The 17,701-nt window shown below is 34.4% G+C and overlaps 2 protein-coding genes across 5 annotated transcripts; one reads left to right on the top strand and one right to left on the bottom strand.

The window, feature by feature from the left end:
- Positions 1-46: 46 nt before the first annotated feature.
- LOC106651101 (facilitated trehalose transporter Tret1-like) lies at positions 47-11,377 on the bottom strand. Of its 2 annotated transcripts, none has more exons than XM_014369457.2 (3): positions 10,632-11,377; positions 1,930-2,216; positions 47-1,847 (listed from the first exon to the last, which is right to left on the bottom strand). In XM_014369457.2, the coding sequence occupies exons 1-3, from the start codon at positions 10,706-10,708 to the stop codon at positions 571-573; spliced, it is 1,641 nt and encodes a 546-aa protein (XP_014224943.1). In that variant the 5' UTR covers positions 10,709-11,377; the 3' UTR covers positions 47-570. The 2 variants fall into 2 exon arrangements, with proteins under 2 accessions (XP_014224943.1, XP_014224944.1); XM_014369458.2 differs by lacking the exon at positions 10,632-11,377 and adding an exon at positions 7,307-7,857.
- LOC106651100 (carotenoid isomerooxygenase) lies at positions 3,829-17,623 on the top strand. 3 transcript variants are annotated; one of them, XM_023461760.1, is made up of 10 exons: positions 3,829-4,007; positions 13,168-13,424; positions 13,881-14,027; positions 15,007-15,151; positions 15,263-15,413; positions 15,488-15,717; positions 15,822-16,004; positions 16,436-16,846; positions 16,918-17,016; positions 17,258-17,623. In XM_023461760.1, exons 1-10 carry the CDS (start codon positions 3,888-3,890, stop codon positions 17,432-17,434), a joined length of 1,920 nt encoding a protein of 639 aa, XP_023317528.1. In that variant the 5' UTR covers positions 3,829-3,887; the 3' UTR covers positions 17,435-17,623. The 3 variants fall into 3 exon arrangements, with proteins under 3 accessions (XP_023317528.1, XP_014224941.1, XP_014224940.1); XM_014369455.2 differs by lacking the exon at positions 3,829-4,007 and adding an exon at positions 7,990-9,377; XM_014369454.2 differs by lacking the exon at positions 3,829-4,007 and adding an exon at positions 12,786-13,045.
- Positions 17,624-17,701: the final 78 nt, after the last annotated feature.

Raw genomic sequence — 17,701 nt, 5'->3', positions numbered from 1 at the left:
TGTTTTTTTAGCACTTTTATTTTTAAATCAAATTAAAAGATATTACTCATTTATATTAATGGTTTATTTAGTACAAAAATATCTGATACAGTACATAACTTAAATTGCTTATTAATTAAGATTGGTATTATTAAAGTAATCATATAAATTATTGAATACAGATTCATAACAGTTTCTTCTTGAGTACTTTTTAAGTCACTTATCAGCATTATATATTATATTGTGCAAGTAAAAAAATAATACTATTTATATAATCAGATGAAAACACAGATTATATTAGATTACTAAAATATATACTAAATTTTCATCTCTATCAAAACAAATATGTGGCTCAATGATGAATAACTGAATTATACTCAAAACCTTTCCATAAAACCAAATCAATAGAGATCTCTGTTACTTATTTACAGTTAAAAGATTTGGAAATTTATCATTATTTATATATTCTGCTATTTATTATTCTAATGCATGCTTCACTCAAAAATGTCTTTGATTGCAATCCGTGCAGTTGCAACTACTCCTCTAGCTTTTGCCTTTAAAAAAGTACAAAGTTATTTATTAAAGCTACTATCACATTGGAAGAACTTGTCCTTTTGTTGCTTCTAAAACTTTAGTTTTTCTTGCCAGTAAACTACCAGTTTTCAAGCTATCATTTCGACCTGAAAAATAATCTTCAATTTCTTGGAGAGATTTATGTTTGGTCTCTGGTAAGTAAATGTAAAAGTAAACGGTACCTATGATTGAGACAGCACCATAAAGGAAAAATGTTCCATAGTTACTTAGAGAATCTAGTAATAGTGGATATGTTTTAACTGTTGAAAATACAGCTATATGATTAATCATAGTTGTTAAACCACCAATTACACCACGAATTTGTACTGGATATATTTCTCCTATCATTATCCAGGGAACTACTAAAAAGCCCATTGTACAAGTAATTGTGTAACCAATTATACAAATCAATGAAATCCATTCATAGCCAATCAAATGGTTTTTCATGCTCAAATACGACCCAAGACCTAACATTGTGACTCCACATCCAATAGATGAAATGAAAGTCATTGGTCGTCTGCCATACTTTTTGCAAGCTATACATGATGCTATAGTAACTGCCAAACGTATTAATCCTAATAATACCGCAACCCACCTTTCATTCAATTGAATACCACACATTGCTACAATTTCAACAGCATTAAATGTCATAGGATTTGTTCCTGTCCATTGATAAATGACAAAATAAAGATTTAATAATATAAAAGGTTTCAGTGCATTAGGTTTTATCAATGCAGTAAAGATTTCCTTGAAACCAGTGAGCCTTTTGATATTGTTCTTATTATTGAAATTAGCTAATGTATCTATTTCTTCATTTAAATCGTAAGAAATACTTCTAAATTTATGCAATGATTCTCTGGCTTCCACCGGTTTGTTTACAGACATAAGGTAAGATGGTGTTTCAGGAAATAAGAACATGAGTAGTAAGGCTATTGCAGGTAGTATGGCCATGATACCAGCACACACATCCCATGAGAGTATAGCCCCTAAAGTGTAAGCTATAAATACTCCTGTGGACACTCCAACACTACCCAAAGCAGTCAATGTACCACGTAAATGAGGCTGTGTAACTTCACTGGTGTAAACTCTGGATGGTGCTCCAACCATTCCTGAGCCTAAGCCGGTAAAGAATCTTCCAGCATACACCATGCGCACATCTGATGCACAAAATATCAAAAGCCAACCCAATAGCGCTGGAACTTGAGTAACTATAAGAGATAGTTTTCGACCAAGTATATCCATGAGGTAACCAGAAAAAAGACATCCAATTGGGGTACCAACAGCTGACATACTAGCTGCAAAAAGATTCAATGTATCGTTAGTTATACTTTATCACATTTATGATGAACTTAAGTACTTAAAAATTTGAGTTTATACCTATCCAAGATCCTTCGTACTGATTGACGTGGATTGTGGAAGTACTATTGAGATTTTTCATTTGTGGTAAAGCTATGGCTGAAAAACCAAAAACCAAGCCAGTATTGATGGTCCCTAGCTGGGCAACCAGAGCAGCCAAAATTTGTCGATTGGGGCTGCCTTTTTTGTGCTTGTTTTCAGTCGAAAGATTTTTGTGGATACCATTGGTAATGGGTTGTATAGTTGCATTGCAGTTTTGATCGAATAGGCCAGCCTTCTCGGCATCGTCAAGAGAGACGGTACTTTTACTAAAAAAAATAATCAAGAAAACATTTTTTTTTAAACAAAAAGTTGAAGTCAATTTTCATGAATAATACTATTTATACAATACAAAAATTATCGTTATAGGTAAACTCGTCAATACGATTATAAGTTATGCATAGTTGTAACATCTGGGAAAATGTAAATATGTTAGGAGTCACGTGTGTGGGTTTCTGTGAGTGTTTTCATGCTCAAACACACGATGCAGCGCGCGCGATCCGCATTTCGAAGCATATCATTTGTAAATATTTGAATACATTGCAAGCTCGTGTACACTACAGTTACACACAGTGTACAACGTACTACATGCCGTTTCTTAAAATATCTATTAACGATAACGACTTTGGATATGTATATAAAAGGCACGATGTTATTTTCAATAAAGCTGCGAGTTGCAGTTTTTCATCGATGATTTATTGTGTATGCAATATATAGTTACATAAGGATCGTCGCGCGTTCATAGTCGCGAAAAAAACCGAAAGCAAATTGTGTTTTCAATGTCGCTCTGCCTCCAATTTATTCGGTCGATGTAAAATTTTCTCTCTTTGCGGCAAACGCGATCGGATCAGGCTGCAAGCATTCGATGGATATGCATAGAAAACGATCCGCGCGTAACATTACCGAGCATATCGTGCTGTTGGCTCGCAAGAAGCCGCACTTACTCTAAATCGAGAAGTCAATTCGAGCAGCGATTCCGATCGTTGTATATGTACTTTGGGCGAATTGGTTCGAGATCGATGATATATTTTTCGATAAACTCGTAACTCACGAGTGCTTAGTTTATTATATATTTTTTTTTGCTGCACTCGTTTCAGCGCCACGACTTGTATCGTTTTTGGAGTTTCGATTTACAAGGCAGCAAAGCAATTAGAGCGATCGGCATCAAATGCGGGATTTATAAAATATATCGTATATCACACGCGATATTTGTAGTCTATTTTTGTTTGCATCTTTCCTTGGCCTGTATAATTTGCGCCTGTAATCGCTAAATTAGTTCGAATTAAAACGGATCGTCGGCGACGAATTTATAACTCGAGCACGATCTGCCTATATATCTACCGTATAACTCTTGAAATAGATACAAAGCGCGATAACGATATTATCTCGTTGCGTTTATTGTATTACAAAGGAAAGCATAAAAAACTTTGTTGCCCACGATTTCATAGATAATTATAAAAAGAAAAATCATGAAATTTCTCCAGGTAAAATGGTTTTTACTGCTGATCGGTTCAAAGGAATTCCTCGAGACTCTACAAGATCGCGTCAACTACACAATAGCTCCGCAAGGAAAATGTGTTTTCCGGCGTGCAAAAGACCCAAACAGTCCGTGAACTTGCGTTTAGCTGTCTCGAGCTATCGTGCATCATGCGTGACGCACGTGCACACGCGCTACCAGCGTTCAGCTGCACATTACGGGCATTCGAGCGTACGATTTAAAGCGCGATACTGTCGGCGCGTAAGCGGCAGGCTTCCCACGTGCGCTCGTTTTTCTCTCTTTATACTTTTTTACAGCTCGACACACGGCTCTCACGCACACTGCACCGACATATGTATGCGTGTGTATATGTGCGAAGTGTATACTTCGAGTACAATGTCCGAGAACGACGACGAACGAAGCTGCCGCCGCTGCTAATATGCTGTAGCATCGAGTGCGTTGCATGGTAGTCATGGCCGTCGTACTCGCGGCTGTCAACCGCTTTCAGTGCGTACCGTTTGCCACTCGTCGGATTAAAATTAGACGATTCATCATTAACAGACGAATTTCATCTGTGTTTCCGGTGAGTTGCAATACAGTAGCGAGCATGTGCTTCTTTGATTTCTATGTTAATATGCGAAGCCGCATCGACGTTGCTCTCCGCTTTGATCGTACGATACATTAACTTCGCGATCTGTCCAATTTTATTTGGTTAGGTTATTATGCAGAATTTCTTCGAAATGGTTCGGGCCTATCAGTAAGTTCATTAAGGCTCTCCACAACCTACGACAATTGTTATTGTTTGATGAAGTATCAAGTGTCTAGTTTGTTTAATTGACGTGTTAATTGTCGGTTTTTTTTCATATCAAGATACAGGCATATTATGATACATCACCTTCATTGAAGATGATATTTCACGCAAAATGTTTCAACGCACTGCAACGCAATTAGTTGGAATGGATCAGAATGAACTTGTTTACGATTGAATTGAGCCCCGAGCTCATTTCAATTTTTGTAGCTTTGTTAACGATCGTAAAAGTCCGTTTCTTTGAAAGCAATGATTTCAATGCTCCAAAGCTATTTAACTATCATTTTTTTCGCACGTTCCGTCGACATGCAAAAATTCCAGTCAAAATATTTACGTTTTTCGTACGAATATAGTTCTCTCTTTGTATCCGAAGCTGTGATGCTTCTTATGTAATTTTTTTTTTAAAGGTCAACATCAATAACGAACTAATGAAACATTTTTGGAAAATAGCCAAAGAAAACTGATAAATTTCTTTAAAATTTATCAGACAGGCGCGCGTGTTATCGATACCTGAAAAAAATCCTTGCTTTGTTCCTTTCAAAAGTTTATAATGTACAATGAAAAATTTGTAAACCCATTAGGATAATTTTTCTTAGATTAAAGAAATTGAACTCTGAAATTGTAATACTTGGAGAAGATCAGTCATCGATGAAATTCTCATAAAAATGTCGTGTCAATTTAGTGAAAAACCATCGTCAAAGAGGGAGGCTGATTTTGACAGCAAATGACCAAATCGGTTTAGGAAGTTTTTGGTAAACACTATCACTGTGTGCGTGATTAGAGACCTGTTTCTCCATTAATGTAATCTTACAGTTTTGAATATACATATTTTTTTTTTGATTATCTCACGTTACTTGCATTTATAATTCGTACATAAGCGATCGTTGCGTATTATTTGGCTCGGTATCGGAACAAGTTATTTAATACGTACAACCCACCCGAACTCAACATTCATCATTCGTCAATCATTGCCACTAGTCCGAAGCTCGTCGCAGATAAATAATATTAATAGGCTCATTGCATCACGAGCGCATCAAGTACACGTCTGTGCGTATATAAAAATTAATTATAGCGGTTAAATGTAGGTGTTTATATGTACGTACAGGTGATGCCGAATACAGCATGTGTGTAAGTGCGCACGATACACATTAAATATTGGAAGGTAATGATGAATAGCAGTGAGGCCACCGTTTTCATCATGAATATGCATTTATTCTCTCTTTTAAAGCTGTAATAAATTATCGCTCGAGCACGAGTTTGTATTGCTCATGTACATTTTTTTGTATAAAAGAAAAAAGCACGCACGTTGTTGCAGACTTTTGCAAACGCGGGGATCGTTTTGCTATACTCACAATGATCCACACTATTTAACAAAACGTGCAAAGGAAACACTCTTTTATTTGATCGCAAAAGTGACGTAACCCGAGTGCTTTTTCAATTGAAACTTTTTAAAGTTAAATTGATAATTATCTCGTTGCCTATGGTTTGATGAGTTTGCTGTCTGAATTAATCGTTCCCTCGCGCTTGTTTGTGTGCGTGCGTGTTTACATATTTTTAAAAAAAGTCTAGTTTTGTCTTGTTTTCATGACACATACATTTATCAAGAGGATACAGATATTGCCAAATGACGAAATTTTTTTTTTTAACCGTTTTCGTTGTTTAGCCACGTTCAAAAGCCAATATGCATTTCGGCATTTTCGTTGCCGCGATCAATAGCAACTTAAACGAGTTACGTCAACCTTACATAAAGTAAAAATAAAATGCATAGATTCGTTTATGAATTTTGCTCGGATAGCATAAGCATCAAATTGACCTCAGCGTCTAGAGGCACGTACACACGCGTCTATATAGCTTTTCTATTGTGAGAAATAAAAGTTGATTCGCGGAAAGTTTTGCATTTGCTCCGCACGACCTCGCGATGTATCTCTCCGTTCAATTTCGTTTCAACCTCTTTCTTCACAGAGCTCGAGAGAGAGAGAGAGAGAGAGAGAAGACATTTTTAGTTTCTATAAATAAAAGTTCACGAGAATGTTGGAAGTTTCTCTCTCTTGCTGGTTGCGCTTGCGAGGCACGAGACTCGGGAGAGGAGCGATTCGCACGCACGGCAGCAGCAGCCGCACTTGTACGGAAAATCGGAAAAAGCCAGGCAAAATATCGACTGGATCGCACGCGCCTCGGTCATTGTTTATTGCGCACGTCGTGGAGAGCATGCCTTTATATAGATCGGGTAAAAATGCACCCAGTGACACGTACAGTGAGCGACGACAAACTGTTGCACAAACAAGCGTACTTTTAATATATGGACAGATAGTTGGCGAGAGTTGACCAGGCTTTTGCGAACGATTACCGCCTGTGTGTATCACGAAAAAAAAAACGCCGACTGCGGCATTGTCGTGAATCATGGACACAAAACATATACGCAGATACGCGGGTATCCATGCATTATTTGCTCCTGCTGTTTTACGTTAAAATCGAGCGAGTTCTCAAAAGCTACGGCTAGTCGATTTTCGAGCTTGAGTAGAAACTTGCCACGATGTCTCGATTTCTTTGAGAAAATTCTGATGGACCGACTTGTTTTTTAGTCGATATTAGCGTGGTCATTATGTATAAAGTAAGCAGTAAAGCTCTTGGTAAAAAAACAACAACAACGTGAGCAATTTTCGATGCTAAAAGAATTATTTATGTAAGAAAACTGCGAATTTCATGCTATTTAAACTTGGGTAATCAAAATGTAATTTACTAGCTTCGATTTGAAAAGGTAAGGCGGAACGATCGGCTATTTAAACACTTGTTGTATGCGGGAAAGGTGCCAATTTATATACCAACGCCTCGAGATGATTCCGCACGAAAAATCTAGTATCGGTCGGTTTTTTCTTTCTCGAATGGCCGCAACTCGAGAAAAAATGAGCGGAACGAGCGATCGAAAATGAGAAAAGCTCTCTAGAAAAGTGAACAAGAGCGAGCGAAAGATGAAGGGCGATGATGAAGGGCGATGATGACTGATGAAGCGGGACGATAGTAGCAGCTGAGAGAGAGAGAGAGAGAGAGAGAGCCAAGAGAAGAGGTTTACTCACTCGGCCTTAGCCATAGCGATAATCGGTGGCTGCTGCGGCGTCGGCGGCGGCGGTGGTAGCAGCAACGGCTATTCGGATCGTCTATTAGCGTGGGCAGTTGCGCAGGGAGCGTGTCGGATGTAGTGGATGGTGGTCGTGGTCGTCGGTGGTAGCGACGTCTCGATCAGCAGCAGCGGTAGCAGCATCGGTAGCAACGGCAGCATCGGCGGCGGCGGAATAACGTTTTCGCGTATCATCACGCCGCGGCAGTCGATCGTTGATAATCACAGCAGCAGTAGTCGGTAGTAGTCCGTAGTAGTCCGTAGTAGTCCGTAGTAGTCCGGGCAGCCGAGTGTGCTTTGCTCTGAACGCTGTCACGACAGCAGCGCGCACGACAGCTATATGCATACGCGAGCGATCGGAGCTTTTTGCGCTTGCCAGCTGCAGCTGCTGCTACAAAGGCGGGCAAAAAACAAAAGAGTCGCGAGCGCAACGCGACTAGACGTGTCGTATAAGTGCGTGCGTAACGTGTGCGCGCTTTTGGTGCTGCTGCACGATCTGAACACCGTCGCTACAGGCAGCGCGAAAAAACAGCGCGCACGCTGATTAACGAGTCGCGCGCGACAACATACCGACACACACACAATAGTCAACAATGACAATGACGATATAATGGCGATACATGCAGTTATAGAGAGCAACAACGGCGAGCAGTCGGCCAGCGCGTGCAGCAGCGACCGACTCGACACGGCATTGTATAATTGCTTCGCATGTTCCGCGTGTACGACACTTGCCGCGTGCACTTGTGCGCGCACGTCGACTCGCGAGCCCGCTGCAGTGTACTGCTGCTGCTTTCGAGCGCGCGCGAGCGAGCTTTCGTCTCGTACGTATATATACTGCACTGCTGCCTGCACTGCACGACTTCGGCCTATACTGCCTATACTCTCTTCGGCCACATTAAATATCGATAGCGCCGAGCGGTCTGCTCGTCTCTATGTAAATTGTCGACGACGCGGCGTGCGTCTCTCGAGCTCTTGTGCACAGCCTGATCTTGGCTCTCTGCTGCGCTGGCAAAGCCCGAGCTTTTCTGCTGCTCTATATGTGTGCATCGGAGCTGCACAGGCCTAAGCGCTCACTTTTTCATCTTTATTATCTATATCGCCAATTTCATTCTTTATATATGCCACAATTATAATTGTGCATTCAACTTGAGCCTAATACAAATAGTCTATTTCCGTCCGAGAGACTTCTTTGTTTTTTGCGAGCCACGAAAAAATCCTAGCTACGTCGAGTGCCTCCAAATGCAATTAACTTATCAATTATATCTCTTTTCATTTTTATTTTCTCTCTTAACAACTTAGCTATACAAATATAATAAATCATTTAGTCCTTTTTATTTTATAGTTAATAATAAACTTTCCGTAATTATTAAGTATTTACTGGACATTCTTTTTCAACACCCTACAAATTCTCTATATTTTATATTATCATTTGATTTTAAATCATTTTCGAATGTGTCATTTCGTTGGTCTATGCATCGTGCGAGTAAAACAAATTACCACTGTCCATGATAATTTTTATCAAATTTATTTTAACTTTTATTAATGTGTATGAATACAGTGCTTTCGAATTTTAATTACAGTCAAAATATTGTCATTCTTAATATCAAATTATAACATTTGAAATTATTACTTATTTGAAATAATGAAAAAATATCTAAACGCTGGGTAAGACCTGATCAAGTTGGTTTACTATCTAAAAAGAAAACTACAAAATTAGATTTCATTTTTCAAAACTAGCCATCTCAATTTTTACTTATTTATTCTACTCTCTTCCTTACTTTTTTCGACAAAACTAATAATCATAAAAGTTGCTTATAAAAGAATGATTATAATAACTTTAATGGATTAATCAGTTCAATTTTATAGAGAAATCGTCAATTTCAAATCTTTTCCTAATAATAGTGATAATAGTTCTTTTGATATCAATAGTGTAAAAAATAATTATCCATCACGAGTTCTCATATCGAATCTAATGTACTTTTATAATCTGACATTTACAGTTTCAAATAAGCCATAGGAATATAAAAAAGGTAATGCTGTAATTTTTTTTATCGAACGATCGATTTCGTTTGAGCTATAGAAATAAAATGGACTTGAAGGAAAATTAAGATATAGACACTTTAATGTGTGGCCAGTCTATTTTAAACATCAATACAATTACCAGAACATTAGTGGAGCATAAGTAGTACCGTTATTAGCAGCATATCAATATTATTAATCTGTTTAATGATTAATAAAATCAATAGATAGTTCTATTAATAGTTACTTAAAAAAATTATTGTTGCTCATGAACAAAAATTTTTGTTCGAAACACTTGCTCTAAAAATTTATGAGACTTAAAAATTCAACTTGGAAGATAATCATGTAAAAAATATGGAAAAAAAGTAAAAATGATACAGAATTTTAATCTCTTATCGGGCACCTTTTTTCTGAACTTTTTAGTACTTTATAATTTTGACATTAGTTTTTTTTTGTCTTGAACAAGATAAATTACCTCGATTATAAATTATTCCATATACTACATTGAGACTTTCTTTTTGCGAATAGCAACTATTTTTTATTTTTGCATTAATATTATTGTTTCTTACGCTAAGCTAAAATAGACTTGCCACTTTAATTAATTTATTTTAAGCTATTGCTAGACAAAAAGTAATTATGGTGTTTGGACGGTAGAGCACTCAAATTTGGTTTGAGCTGTCAGCGTTAGCTGAAAAACAATTTCTACACTCGTTGAAAACCAACTATTTGTAATTTTTATTCAAGTTTTATTTTAATTTTAATCGATAAAGAACGATAATAATGTCTACAAGCTTGCAAGATTGAATCCGTTAAATTATCTAACAGTTTTATAAACTGTATCGATGAAATTTTATGAACAATTTTGATAATAATGGAAAATCTTAAGTTTAAGTACGTAGCTCTGTACTTGGTGTAATCAAAGCTAAAAACTTCCAGATTGTTTGATTTTCGCGCGCACATACGAGCTTATCAATTGATCTGAGATAAGACTATCAGGTGGGTTAATAGTTGCGGCCTCAATGTGCACCTCAATTGCACTATCTAGCCAATGCTGCTCACTTTCAATTATCATCAGCATTACGACTGACACTAAACGTCATCAGCTGTGGTACTGCATTGGTCACTTTTATCGATTAATTTCGTATACGTTTAAGATCGAGAGATAAGTCGATTGTTATAATATATCTTGACGATTCGCAGGCGTTATGTCTGAAGTACCGAGAAAAGGTGTATACAAGAAAAATTTCAAGCATGTGCAAACTCACTCAGAAGACGATCCACTGCGGGTTAATTCCGTGGTACTCGAGCTCGGAAAGGTCTGATAGTTTCGAATACTAGCCATCTTGGCGGTTCAAACTACTGTGCTTTGTAGACAGAAGTTGTTTCACGCGGACATCTGGTCGCTTAGATTAAAATGTTTTCCGGCCCTTATCGGCTCTCAGTCACGAGTCTGCATTATCAGAGACAAGTCATGTGCTACGCGCATTATTTGCAATTTTTTTTGCATTCAGAATCGCACAAGACATACTAACCATTTTAAACACGCGCACGCTCTTCTCTTTTGCTCTCTTTTTCTCTGAATTTGCAGTCAATCGCTCTCTATCTCTGTCTTTATAAATGCCGTTCAAAACGATGACTGTTACACTTTCGGATTGTTGAATTTGAATCATTACAACTTTGTTTATCATTGTGCATCGACATGTACATGATTTATTATGATCATCGTAAACAATGTCGTAATACATTTGTTTAGCAAAAGATTAGCTAAAGCGTGAAGTTAACTTCAATTATTTGTATGTTTTACCATTTTTATTGGATCTAAAGCCTTCAATGTTTCGAGATTAATGCAATTTTAGTATGAATATTTTATCTTTTGCATACGAATCATAATGCTGTTGATTTGATAAGGAAACATACAAACACAATTGTAAAGCATACTAAGAGCTAAACAGTAATCAGCAGACAAAATTCCATAAAAATGTCAAAGATAATAAGACCAAAAATTACTATTTTTTATCACTGAAAACGAATATTGGTTACAAAACTTATACTTATAAATAAGATAAAAATAAATAAAATTCATAGGAAATAATTAACATTAAAAAGAAGTAATTAGTAATTTTTACTTCAAAATCTGAAAAAAAATCTCGTGTGAAATTGATCATTTTTTTCATTTATATGAAATATTTCATTTTTACAAATTTTATGTAGTTAATAGTCAAACCATCTATTACCTAATGGTATACCTAAGGCTCGTTCAGTTTTTACGGTGGAAATATTTTTACAGGCATTAACTTCGAAAATCAACATTAATCTTGCACCGAACATTGAATTCGACCATACAAAATTGTCTGGTAGGATAAAAATAATTTTTTAAAGGACTCTTGGAAATTCTTGAAGATTTTTTCATAGCCACTTTGCCAATTGAAGAATAGCTGATAAATGTGCTCGCCATTTAGTGGTAGATGCTTAAAGTAGTATTATCGTATGCAAAGTGAATGAAAACTGGTCTAAATTTTTCGAAACAGATAAATTGTCATCTTCGAGTTATTTAAATGCACTTAATATTTTTAGTACATTAGTAACAAAAAATCGATAAAAACGAGTCATTTTATACAATCTATTTTAAATGGCCATTTTTTGGCAATTGAGCCATTAATAATGCTGAGCGTTTTTACCATATCCTCAGATGCAATTTGAGGTGCGAATCAAGCTCCCCGAAGAATCCTACTTAATTATCACGAAATTTTAGCAAATGTTAAGTAAGTGCAAGAGCATTGACAGAGCTTAGTGGATCAGCAAACATAGTAATTAAGAACACAGTAATTAAAAAAACACAAACACTACACGTTTATATCATTTGTCGAAATATTAAACAGTATTATTTAAAACTTTTGAATTAAAAACTTACCTTAACAATGATACTAGAATTTATTCGTTTTAAGGTAAATTTAAGCTGAATACATTTTTAATAATTTTTCAAAATTTAGTAAATTGTTGCATAAATAACAAAGAAATAAAAAGCTATTGATGATGTTAAGTTTTCTAAGTACATACATAAGATTATAGTTCGTCGGCGTGTAATAAATATTTTAAGCAAAATTCACAATGAAAACTATTGCAAATATACTTGTCTTCTTATAAAAACGCCTTATCAAATGGTTTTCTTTCTTATTTGTTTGAAAAATAATAACATATACGTAACTAAATATGCGACGCAATTTGAATAGTATATGCTCGAATGTAAGTTGCCTATGAAATGGTATGAATTTCGTATGACACAGATAGGAAGCCCTAAACATCGACATGTGTTTGTATACTTCAAAAAGGTTTCTCCGGAACCTTTTCCGCTTTAAGAAGATTACAAACAAACTTTTAAGGTCAAGATTCATTCAGTTGTCGGATATTTACTATTCGGAACAGTAGTGTACATAATAAATTTCACCTAATTTCAATGATTAATTGATTGATTGATTTTATTGGATTTGATGGCATGCTGATCGAGCCATTAACGAGCAATTACAACTAAAGTGTAATTTTAAATTATTAATTTAATATGTTCGCATATCGAAAATCAAAATCACTTGACAATATTAATACATCCAAATGGAATGTTATAAAGAAATATCTAGATCGAAAAAATTCACTTCAAATTTTTCCAAAAATTCAAAATAACTTAGTAAGTTTTAAACTATTTAAAACCCTTTTGGTGTGACCATTGATTGTATGATATTAGAGTTTATCAACATTGGAAAATGAAATCATTAAATAGTTAAAATAATTAGGAAATATTTTTTTCAGGAATGCAAGAAGACATCCGAAAATAAAACTAAAGGTTTGCCAGGGCAGGATGATTCTATTAATTATTATCCGAATGTGGACACATCTATTTGGATGCGTTCATGCGAGCAAGAAGTTGTGGAGCCGATGTCAGGTACCCTTACAGGGTATATTCCCGACTGGCTGAAAGGTACACTTCTGAGAAATGGACCTGGATCTCTTAAAGTTGGGGAATACAGATTTGATCATCTTTTTGATAGCTCTGCTCTACTGCACAGGTAAAATTTAAATGGGCATTATATAAAAGCAAACATCTATTTCGTATGTTTGATACAATTATTTTCCTACTTCCCTTAAAAATTATTTGAGTTATGCCAAATATTTGAATAAAGATTTTCGAACATTATCATTAATGTTGAATACGGTAAAATGAACAATGAATTGTTTATTTTTTGAAGATTTAAAAATATTGAAGCTTTCATAAAATTAAAAATAAAAGAAAATGTCATAATTTTATAAATATCACCAAAAAAGACTCATGGTAACATAGCTTATGCAGATTTTTGGAAGTTTGTAATGTTGCAATACATTTGTAATATTTAATATTTAATATTTATTAATATTTATTATTTGAGGCTAAGGACTTAAGTCCAACGTAGCCCAAGGCAACAATACAGTAATATATCAATACATTTTTAAATTTAATTTAAAGAGTATTCATACAACATTTTCAGGTTTGAAATTAATAATGGAAAAGTAACATATCAAAGACGATTTATCCAAACTGATGTTTTCAAAAAAAATCAGGCTGCGAAAAGGATCGTAGTCACCGAATTCGGAACAAGGGCCACTCCTGATCCATGCCAAAGTATATTTGAACGGTAAGTTAATATTTGTTTAATAAAAAGCATGTACCAAATAGTTTGCAGATGTAACTATGTCGATACAGCCTATCCGGTATTATGAAGAAAGGGTGCTTAGTTGTAAGAACTGACATATGGAGGTGATAAGCTTTTGTTAAATAGCTTCAAATAAATATCAATAATATCAATTTTAAAATAATTTAAAATCAGTTCATAAACTTTTTATTTTATTTATAGTACGATGATTATGAATTTGAGTAATTACCATGGGACCATAAAAAAATATTAGCTACGTGCCGTAAATATCACTTTATAAACCGGACCTAAAAACACTTACTAAATAACCTTAGCAAAAATACTCCAAATTATAAATAGGCTAAGGAAAAAAAATTATCATTAATATGTTTATTTTGTAAGTATAAGTTTTTGTAGATTTTTCTGTTACAATTATGATACCAAAATAAAGAGCATTCTAAATTATCAGAAAATGACAATTTATCTGGGTCAAAAAATTCAACCACTATAAATATGATAATACCACTTTAAACGTTTAACATAAGATGACGAGTGCCTTTATTTGTAAATCTGCAAGGGGCAAAGTAAAAGTAATTGTACAAGTCAAAGCACGATCAATGAACACATTCACGGTTCACTGCATTTGAATATTTTTGACAGATGATAATCTTTCTCGGCAACTAAAATCGAACTGAACTTTCCTGCCAGTAAAATTTTTAATTATATTTGGAGCTTGGTTAGCAAGCAATACAAAATCATGTAATGTATATTCACTAATCACTGCTGAATTTAATGAAACTTCTTGACAAGTTTTTTGTTTACCAAAAACTAGCCGTAAAATGTTAAGCATTCTTACCAGAAATATGTGCCGATTTTTTTGCTTATGACCTTGAGAATGAGTGGAAGGTAGCAGTAGTGGAAATAAGTGTCGTCAAAATAAAATAAACGGTCCTCCTACGTCATTATATTTTTATATTTTTAGAGTATCTGCAGCATTCCACCCAGCTGAGAATCTTTCGGACAATTCCATGATATCAGTTTATCCATTTGGTGATGAATATTACACTTTCACAGAATCTCCTGTAATTCATCGTATAGATCCAAAATCATTAGAAACTATAAATAAGGTATTGAATTTTACATTTTGTACACTTTACTCATGAGTTATCAAAATCTTTTTATACTGCGTTTATAATGAAACCGATATAATAATATTGATCAAATTTATCTTTACATAGGTCAATGTTGCAAATTACGTAAGTATAGTAAGTCATACATCACACCCTCACGTTATGAGTGATGGAACAGTATATAATTTGGGTATGAGTATAACTAAAAAAGGACCGGCATACAGCATTGTTGAATTTTCACCATTTCACTATACCGCGGGTGAGAAATAAATAAGTGAACCAACATACCTATACAGTTTTCAATCTTATACTAAATCTACCTTTGTTTTTTAGACGAAAAGAGAAAAAAAAGGAAAATTTCCATGTTTGATGAAGCCAAAATTGTATCGACTGTACATTCCAGATGGGTTTTGAACCCCGCATACATGCATTCATTTGGAATAACAGACAATTATTTCATAATCATCGAACAGCCATTAGCTATAGCTCTTGTATCAATGGTTACTTGTCAAATAAAAAATGAGCCAATGTGTGGATGCCTGAAGTTTCATGAAAACGAAAATGTAATATGGATTTTTTCTTTATAAAAACGTTTTATATACTTCCTACTACCGTTAATGTAAGAGATCTTTACAATCAGTATAATCATTAAAAAAAATTTTTTCAGACCCACATTCACCTTATTTCTCGAAAATCTGGAAAAATTGAGAGAACGTTTATTGCAGAAGGATTCTTTTACTTGCACGTCATCAATCAATATGAAACTAGAGATGGAGGATACGTTGTTTTAGATTTATGTTGTTATAGAGATGCGAAAATGTTAGATTGTATGTACGTTGAAGCCATGGAGGTACATCTTTTCGTTTAATTATGCTAGAATTTTATTACTTACTATGAAATTCTAAAATAACTGTTGACTTCAAATATTGAAAGATTATAGCAAATATTTTTTAAGATTTTGAATATTTTTTGTAATCATAATTGTTTATTTTCTCAGGCATCAAAGAATAGTTAAAAATGTTTATCTCTTTAATATATAAAGAAATCTATCCAGTTCTCTTGCTTCAAAAATCAATTAATATAACTTCAAACTATACTAATAAAAAAATAAGTAAGAATATTACCATAAATTTGCTAGAGTTTGCTGCAAAAATTGAATGACTCTTGTTGCAAATTTTAGCGTTTCTTGACGCTATCCAGAGTAGAAAAATGAAAAACCTTTAGAAAAAATAATGAGTATAAAGTAACAATTGAAATAATTATTATATTTTTTGGAAACAGAACATGCATAAGAATCCAGATTATTCAAATCTATTTCGAGGAAGACCACTTCGATTTATCTTACCATTGAAAACTCCTGACGATCAAATTTCGTCTGATACTAATTTAATTACAATCAATGATGTATATCAAAAATCTGATACATTTGACGATCGATTGAATATGTCAAAATTAACAAAAGAAAAAGGGATCAGTAATGACGGTGGTGACAACAATTCAGTAGAAGAAAACTTTTTAAACAAAAAAGCAGCTGCTTACAAATTACCAAATGGCGAAATTTTTGTTAAACCAGAGTTGCTTTGTGACTTAGGATGTGAAACGCCTCGAATAAACAATAGTTTACACTTGGGCAAAGAATATAGATATTTTTACGCAGTTTCCAGTGACGTTGATATAGAAAATCCTGGAACTGTACGTTATTTTTTATTCAATCCTATGGAACGTTAAAAAGTAAAATAATCATTGAAAACTCTTCATTTCAGATAATCAAAGTAGACACTAAAAACAAAACCAAAAAAATTTGGTCTGAAAAAGGAATATACCCCAGTGAACCCATTTTCGTTCAAGATCCTAATAAAAAGGTGCGTGCCTTTCAAATTGTTTTGCCAGAATTATCAATTTACAAGAAATAAAATCAATGGATATAAAATTTTCTTTCGAAACATGTTGAGTGCAAAATGTTGTAATAACAATTAATCATGTTATGCTAATTTGATTCTCGTATTGTGGAATACACGAGATCGATCCAATTTCGGTTTTCATTTAATTTTACACCGTATAATTGAGAGTTGAGTGTAGGAAAACAATTTTTGATGTTTTCAGAATGAAGATGACGGCGTCGTGTTGAGTGCACTTGTCTGGGGTCAAGAGAGGGAAACAACTGTCGGACTTTTGATTTTGGACGCGTCATCTTTTGAAGAAGTGGGCAGAGTCGTATTTGACACACCTGGCCCCGTTCCTAAATGCTTACACGGATGGTTTTGTGATCTTGTTTCTTAATATTTTATATTAACTAATAGAGTGCATATGACGTATGCGTAATCCGAAAAAATCAGCTTGAAATAAATGTTGAAGAGACAACGAATAGACATCAACAAAAGTACAGCAACGCTGCTTTCAACTAATAAGGATATCTAGTTTTTATACATCCACAAAAAAAGATATATTTTTAGAGAGTTTTATTTACAAAGTCCCTACAGCAAATATTACTATAATTATTATTAATGTTATTATTATTATTTTCAAATGATTTGTATTAATTTTCAA

This window comes from Trichogramma pretiosum, unplaced genomic scaffold (assembly GCF_000599845.2).
Source record: "Trichogramma pretiosum strain Unisexual culture from Peru unplaced genomic scaffold, Tpre_2.0 scaffold65, whole genome shotgun sequence".
Lineage (NCBI taxonomy): Eukaryota > Metazoa > Arthropoda > Insecta > Hymenoptera > Trichogrammatidae > Trichogramma > Trichogramma pretiosum.
The sequence above is the reverse complement of the archived record's forward strand: the minus strand, read 5'-3'. Positions and strand labels throughout refer to the sequence as shown.

Coding starts and splice junctions, on each gene's coding strand:
- LOC106651101 (XM_014369457.2), bottom strand. CDS start 10,708: ATGGCTAGTATTCGAAACTATCAGACCTTTCCGAGCTCGAGTACCACG. Junction 2,217..10,631: donor CGCAGTGGATCGTCTTCTGA/GTGAGTTTGCAC, acceptor TATTTTTTTTAG/TAAAAGTACCGTCTCTCTTG. Junction 1,848..1,929: donor GTACGAAGGATCTTGGATAG/GTATAAACTCAA, acceptor ATCTTTTTGCAG/CTAGTATGTCAGCTGTTGGT.
- LOC106651100 (XM_014369454.2), top strand. CDS start 12,923: ATGTTCGCATATCGAAAATCAAAATCACTTGACAATATTAATACATCC. Junction 13,425..13,880: donor AGCTCTGCTCTACTGCACAG/GTAAAATTTAAA, acceptor CAACATTTTCAG/GTTTGAAATTAATAATGGAA. Junction 17,017..17,257: donor TTCAAGATCCTAATAAAAAG/GTGCGTGCCTTT, acceptor TGATGTTTTCAG/AATGAAGATGACGGCGTCGT.